Here is a 7934-nt window from a genome sequence, read left to right on the forward strand (position 1 = left end):
AATGACTCTAGTTTCTCATTCTTTATGGCTGAGTAATGTTCCATTTTAATAGAAAAACCACATCTTCTTTATCCAGTCTTCAACTGATAGGCAATTGGGCTGTTTCCAAGCTTTAACTATTACAAACTGTGCAGCTATAAACATGGGTGTGCTTATACCACTGTGGTATGATTCTTTTAATTCTTCTGGGAGGATACCCAGCAGAGGGATGGCTGGGTCAAATGGAACCTCCAGTCCCAGCTCTTTGAGGTATCTCCATATTGATTTCCATAGTGGTTGCACCAGTCTGCAGTCCCACTAACAATGGAGAAGGGTTCCTTTCTCCCCCACAACCCTGCCAACATTTGTTATTGGTTGATTTTTTGATAGTAGCCACTCTTTCTGGGATGAGGTGGAATTTTAGTTAAACAAAACTAAATATAATTTTCCCCATGTCTCTCAAATCCAGAGGGTCCCTAGTATAAGGATTCAAGTCAAGAAACAAAACGCCATTAGGTCTCATAGCCACCTGTGAGGGGGACAGTTGTACTTGAACCCAGGGACCGATGGAGGCAGAAAGGCATCCAGCCAAGAAGGATTATTCCACCTTCCTGACTTAATCTTTCTGCCTTTTCTCCTCTAGTTGCACCCAGCATAACTGTGTACCCCACAAAGACACATCCACTGCAGCACCACAACCTCCTGGTGTGCTCTGTGAGTGGCTTCTACCCAGGCCACATTGAAGTCAGGTGGTTCCGGAACGGCCAGGAGCAGGAGGACGGGGTGGTGTCCACAGGCCTGATCTGGAACGGGGACTGGACCTTCCAGACCCTGGTCATGCTGGAAACAGTTCCTCGGAGCGGAGAGGTTTACGTCTGCCGGGTGGAGCACCCGAGCTGGAGCAGCCCCGTCGCCGTGGAGTGGAGTGAGTGGGAAGTCCCTGACCTTATAAGTGCCCTATCTGCCTCAATGGTCTTTCCTTATCCCTGAGTATCATGTTTCTCTTCTCCCTACACCATTATTTTATTTTCTCCAGGTTCTCCTCTCCTTCTGCGCAAATCATTGGGGTATCCCTGTGATGGTTTCTATAGAGACTTTATAAGTCTCTATACGCTTGGTGAAATCAGTTATACCTACCAGTCAAAAGAGAAGCTGTCCTTATTTTGAACAGTCCCTTAATATCAGAAGTGAAGATCACTGTTTGTACTCAGTTTGACATGATCACAACCATCTGAAATGGTAATCAGTGTGATCGCCTCAGTATAACTCTTCATTTTGCCTACATAGTTTTCTAGCAGATTATAAATAGACAAAATTATTAAACTAGTCTGTAGAATCTTACAACTGGACCATGAAGCCAAGGATGTGCATGACTCATCAATATTAGCTTAAGATAAACCATGCACATTACATCTAGATGAAGTCACTTGTGGCCCTACCTTATGATCCAGATCATAGGAATCTTCTTGGTGCTGCTACCACAAATAGTTTGTGCTCTGTTCAATTCTAGATCTGTTTGCCTGTCTTTCTTCTATGACAAGCCAGCTTGGGGCCAGTGCTCACACTGTGAGGCTATATTGTTCTAGAATAATTGGCGAGCCAGCCAGGAGATCAAGGCAATGCAGTGAGTAAAGGAAGTAAGAAGGCATGAAGAACATTCTCAGTTGGCCATCTAATTCAATGTGGGTAGGAGTGGCCCTTACAGTTCATGTTTTCAGTCTACTATGTGACCACAGTGACATTCCAAAATAGCTGTTGATTTTGTAGTAGCTGCTTGCTGAATGCCATTTATCCCATTGTGGGGAAAAAAGGGCAGTGTCTTTCTGGTGCAGTGGGATGACTAGTGCTGTGAGTAGTTCAGATGTTCTCCAATGCCCAACTGGCTTCAGAAGACATAAAGAAACTAGGAGAGTTACAGCTCAAAAGAGACACGCATCTGTCATTCAGCCTCACTTTAGCTTCTTACCTGGCTAAGAAAATAACAGACTGAGAGGACAAGTCTGAAATCCTAGCATGCTGTATTTAGTGACTAGTTGCAGGGGATGGGAGGGAAGTGGAAGAGGAAATAATGCAAACTATTTTTCTTTTACTTATTTATTGTTATTGGTACGTGTTTGTAGTGCATAATGATTACATTCATTGTGGGGAGTTGGAATGTGTACATGACATTTCTTAATTCTTCCTTGCACCTCTTGACCCCTTCTCTCATCTATAGTGGTATTGGCAGTTCTTTAGACCCCTGAATACCTATAGGGAGAACGGTGGGGAATAAAAGACACAGAAACAATATTCATCACGCAATGAAGGGCTGGGAGAAATCTATCTGTAGTGGGTAGGCTTCCATGAACTCCAGGAGGACCTGCTTTTATTATTCAGAAACAGGTGCAAGGGAGTGGGTACAGGAACCAAGTTTAGCACCTCAAAGGGAAAAGTTAAGGTGAAAAGTTATCTTGCCTTGGGATGCTATGATTATGGCTTTCCACATAGGCAGGAAGTCTGCAGTCTTATACATACTTCTCTGTTCCTGAGGCAAGTTAACCCCAGCATTGGGGCTGTGGAGCCTGTACTCTGGCCCCTCACCAGTCTATACATATAGCATGAATTTTCCCCAACACAATGGTACCAAGTTCATGAACTTAATTTGTTGTACAATTTTGGAAAAGATGGCCACATTTGTGTTTGTGTGGGAAGGGTGGCTGTGGTCATTTTTATCACCCAGTGCAGTTTACAAACAAAAACAAAACTTTTGCAAAGCATTTGTGAACCGACGTACCACCGATTCTATACCTTTGTAGTGTTTGGCGATGCTGATCACATTCCTCATATACACAGCACTTCACAACCCCACCTTTTAAATCTTATTTCCCTCCCCCCTCTGTCCTCCCTCCATCTCTCAATTATTTTCTCATATACCAAAGATCCATCTGCCTATGTCCTACTGTGTATCTTTTATTTCAGATGCAAGCTATTATCTTGCAGTTGGAATAGGCTTCAAAGGCTTGAAATTCCTAAAAGTAGAGGAGTGAAGAAGAACGTGAGACTGGAGTAGTAGAGGATGAACTCTCTCCCTATGAACCTTGCTTTTTTATCATCAACACAATACTTGAACATGATCGCAAAGTGTAGTAGGAAAAATGATAAATAAACTAAAAAAGAAAAGAAATGAATGGCTGGTTAAATTAGCCAGAAAGCAGACGTGATGATTTGTTTCATATTAGAATCATTAAGAGAAAACAGAGGGCACGTAATCTAACACAACGCTGGTTCTTCTGCCTAAACACTTTCCATCTGCCTCTCTTGTAGCAGAGCATACTTTGGCATTTCCAGCTACGGGTATGGATTCTTCCACTTCTTCTGATTCGGAGTGGTGCCAAGTTCACCCCAGAAAAAGGGGTCTAAGGGAAGACCAGAGGCCTCATTGAAAAATCACTCTCCACTTGTCCACCGGCCAAGACAATGCTATCACTCTTGTAGAAATGACTACTTATAGATATGTAAATTTATCTTGGCAAACCAAAATATTTTCTGGAGCACCAGGCAGTTATTCATGGAAATGGAGTTAAGACAACCAAATGAAGACAAATATTTTTTGAATCTAAAAATAGGGAGAGCTTCCCCTGATCCATATATGGTACTAATCTTTCCATTCTTTGAGAACATTCTGGGAATGGGCCTTTCACCAAAAAATACATTATAGATCTCCATGGGGGAATTTAAACCCAAAGTTTTGGTAGCAAAGATAGTGTTAGGGAGAAAGCAAAATGAGTCCCCGGCAGCCTTGGTGTTCCCAGAAGAATAATAAATACCATACAGTATAACCTTCCGGGTGAACACCCTGAGATAGGAGTGACCACAAAGAGTTACAGTGGCCTGGGTCTTTATGATCTGCTCACAGAGCCTTCTGTACTCCTTTCTGGGCAGTGAAGAAGCTGGATGGATCTTGAAGAGTGATTCCAGACTCACACAATCAGCTTTTTTTCACTTGGGAGGAAAGGCACTGGATATTCTCTTTGATATCACCAAAGGTTTCATTATTTGCATAATATGATAACTGGTAAAGATCACTCTGTGATAAAACACAGTAGAAGGCATATTCACCTGTGCATGAGAGGAAGATTTATCAACTCCAACAAGATTCAAGGTTCTGGTAGTGGCGTGGTAGAACATGATCCATTCGATTGCAGGCACAATGCAAAACAAACAAACAAAAAACTTGTTTCCTGTATGGAGAAGGATACACAGGCTTTTGTAGAACTCCTGGTTATTGATGGGCTTTCATTTCTTATGTAGCTCAGTGCTTATGCCCACTATATTGGCTTCTGAAGAAGGGAACAACATGGGAATAGAAAGCATTTTTTAAAAAGCAAATATTTGATATATCAGGTGCAGGCTCTGGGCACCCCCATCCCAGTACTGCCAATACAGTTAGATGTCATAGTGCAGAAGACAGTATGAGTTGGGCTCTAGCAAGAACAAGGTCAAGTCTTAGGTCACCATTCTGGAAGGAGCTGGAAAGTTATTTCTCCTTTTAGAACAGCAGTTTCTAGCAATGCCCTACTACAGTTGGAGCCACTGACCAAGACTGTATTGGTCATTGTTGAACTGGTCTACCTCTACAAGGGTGGGCGGATGGCCTGTTTCACTAGCCTCAGCCTGGTATAGTGCAGCCCTTAATCTAAAGAAGTGATACAGTGTATGTATTTACATCAATTCAAGGTCTTCTCCAATAGCTGATTAACTCCCAGGGGCCCAGTGAGTGCAGGGCCCAGTTACCTACAAAACTACCTCAGTACTTAACCTCTGTCACACAACATGGCAGCTGCTGCTGGTAGCCGGCGCAGTGCCCACAATCTCACAAGTGCATGAGGGGGTGGCCTCCATAACAGGGAATGCTGGGTGTACAGATGGGGTCAGAAGAGGACCCACGTGTACGGACTAATGATGTAGTGCAACCTGTTGAGATTTTATCTGGTTTGAAGTAGGAGAAAATCGGATTGGCCAATGGGAAGACTGAGGACAGAAGCTCTCGGTAGGTTTTTGTTCACAGCAAACTTTGATCTTGTTGGCATATGGGCCTGTGGTTATAGGTGATGCCCTCAGTGGGCTAAAGAATACTTCCATGTTCTGCAGTCAGCCTCCTGGTCTGGTGAATCATTTCATCAGTAGGTTTAGGAGCTACTCACGGGTCCCATCCTGTTGGCCAACATGAGTGGTATCCTCCGTCACACTGGCCACTAGCAGCCACCCTGTGCTGTTTCATAGAGATGGTGCCACCCGTATTCTTTATGGGTGGTGTAGATTTATCTTTAAAGGTCCCTGCAAAGCATTTATTTTCCACCCATAGCTGCAGTTTCAGTCTTTTGCTGGCTTTGCTGTTTTCCCTGGGGCCTGTGCTGATATCAAAACCAATTGCTTTGTGTGCACCCCAATATCACACACCTCATGTCAAGTGTAAAAAACCCAAATCAGTGCCTTGTTCTGTCCCTTTTGTGGGACACACACTAAGTTGTTGTTAGGTTCCTGGTGAAGAACCTGATGGTTACCCTCCTTTACCCAGTAGTTTCCCCGTCTCTTTTTGTGCAGTGTTTCTGCTGTTGCTGTGAACCCTGCTTATGAACCAGAAAAATGGTCTCATCGCATGCTTCCCACACAACCCTAGAACCCTCCACAGACACAGAGCATGTTTCAGAAGAGGGTTTGCATGAGATTGGAGAAGCCACTTCCAAGAGGTGGAATGTGTGTTTTCAGCCTGACCCAACTAAGCCAACCTGAGTTTTTACCAACATGATGATCCTAGAGTAACCCTAGTTGGTTTTTTTTTTCTGCATAATTCCCCAGAAAACTATAGACAAAAGCACTAGTGTGTGCACTAGTGTATAGTACATGGAGTTTTAAACCCAGGCTCTGGTGCTGTAGAGGTCCCTAGCTCTTTGTTATTATCTTAGAGTAAACCAGCTATGTTTTGTCTTGGATGAAGTCACTTTTGCTCCTAACTAATGCATAGATGCCTCTTTCTAATCCAAATTGCAGAGATCCACTTGCTCATGCTGCTGCCAAGCACCGCACATCTGTCACTGAGTCCTACAGTAAATTGCACCTGTGCCACCCTGGACCTGTCTGCCTGTCTTTCACTGGGCACGTTGGAACCAGTCCTCATACAATGGGGCTGACCTTTCCAGAATAGTGACCACATACTCAATGCTCCAGGCCCTGCCTGTGGGTTGAACTTGTGTTTCTGATGCTGCTGCTCTAGGCTGTTCTAGTAATTTGAAAAGAGGACCCATCCAGGTCCTCTTAACATGAGAGGATCCCACTCTTAGCCCTGTCTTCACCCCCAAACAGGCTCTGAAGCTTCACTGGGTCCCAGATCCTTTAAAAATCAGGTGATAGTTCAAGGCTGGTGTATTTAAATGAGTTCAAGGCCTAAATGTTGTACCAATTCCTTGTGATTTCTACATCTCTCTAAGAATAGCCAATTCTGACATTTCTAGTGCAGGCACAATCCTGAGTCTAAGGTGGGCTTAAGACCAAAAATCACTAAACCTGGCTTCTTTCAGAAGCACAGTCTGGATCTGCACAGAATAAGATGCTGAGTGGAGCTATAACCTTTGGCCTGGGTCTGCTTTTTCTTGGGATGGGACTGTTCATCAACTTCAGGACTTCTGGAGGTAAGGAGCCTGTTGGTAACTAAGAATTTCTGTATCATTCCCCCTATCTCTGGAGAAAGATATAGATTTTTCTCAGATTAGTTATCAGCATATCCACGGGTCTGTATTAAGCCTTCCTTTTTTCAGTCAATCTCAAATTTCCTGGAGATACAGAAATCAAGTCTATGTTTACTAAAGTTTTATGGCTTATAGAGATAAAAGAAAGGTCGATAAGAAACTGGAACGAATAAAGGAGGAGCCACTAAACACCGCGTTGGTGGGACAAGGCTTCCCGGTCACACACCCTCAGTTTGTGCTCGGCCTGCCCTGGCTGGTGTGATTGTGTGGTTAGAGAGAGCTCAGGTGTCCGTCTGGTCCTGGGAGCACTGTCTGTGGGAGAGGAGTTTGTGTCCATGCCTTTTAAGTATCTTCCTTTCTTTTCCCAGCACACCCTGGACTTCAGCCAACAGGTAATGTCCTTTAACCTTCGCTCAGAGGCAGATTTGCTTTCCTTGCAACAGATGACAGAGGTGACAAAACCCAAGACAGAAACAGTAGGAAAGACTTCCGGGCCAGATTCCTGATCTGGAAGTTTGCACTAAATTCATTTGATAAGAGGCTGTGCTCTGAAGCAGCCTTGGCTCTGGAGACTTCAGAATGTTTCTCTGCTCTTGCTGAGAAGCGGGGTCCTGAGAAGGGAAAAGGAGCCAAGCGGAGCCAGGTCTGGAAACGCCACCTTCTTTTGTCTTCTCCAGGATCTCTGAGCTGAAGGGAAGGTGACGACACTGAAGGGTGGACCAGTGTTTCTACCTCGCTACACTGTGCCAGGCTCCCTGCTCGGCTCTTATTCCTCCACAGAGGCCCGGTTCAGTGACCCCACAGAATGTGTCCTTCCGGAGGCTCCCTCACCCACCCCGGACCTAGACGCCCCAGTGCAGACTCCAGGACCTGCTCTTATTTCTCTCTGGCCCCTTTAGTAGGCCGTTAACCATCCCCCAAAGCATCTGTCTATCGACCGACATGCTGTACACCATAAATAATTTTATTTATCAATTTTTACTTGTTAATTAAAAATGAGACGAAAAGCTTAAAAAGTCAGGGCCCCAAATCTCAACCCAAATTAATGGGGGCTGAAGGGAGGGCAGAGGGATGGGGAAAAAATAAGAACCAAGATTGATGATGTAAAAGTGCAAATTTCCAACAACGAATCTCATTATACTGTACACCTTAAATGTACCAATAAAATTAATTAAAAAAAACAAAATAATAAAAACTTGATGAGAAGCAAGCTTAAAAAGGCAAGTAAAC

The 7934-nt window shown here is 44.1% G+C and overlaps 1 protein-coding gene across 1 annotated transcript; it reads left to right on the forward strand.

The window, feature by feature from the left end:
- Positions 1 to 622: 622 nt before the first annotated feature.
- LOC104852060 (H-2 class II histocompatibility antigen, E-S beta chain-like) lies at positions 623 to 7429 on the forward strand (the record flags this gene model as incomplete). Its single annotated transcript, XM_019205297.1, has 4 exons — positions 623 to 904; positions 6537 to 6647; positions 7073 to 7096; positions 7382 to 7429. Coding segments are annotated over 4 exons (431 nt in total), but the record flags the coding sequence as incomplete, so codon positions are not given.
- Between the last annotated feature and the right edge of the window lie 505 nt (positions 7430 to 7934).

The sequence above is a fragment of the Fukomys damarensis genome, unplaced genomic scaffold (genome assembly GCF_012274545.1).
Source record: "Fukomys damarensis isolate Sample0158 unplaced genomic scaffold, DMR_v1.0_HiC HiC_scaffold_73874, whole genome shotgun sequence".
NCBI classification, from domain to species: Eukaryota; Metazoa; Chordata; class Mammalia; order Rodentia; family Bathyergidae; genus Fukomys; species Fukomys damarensis.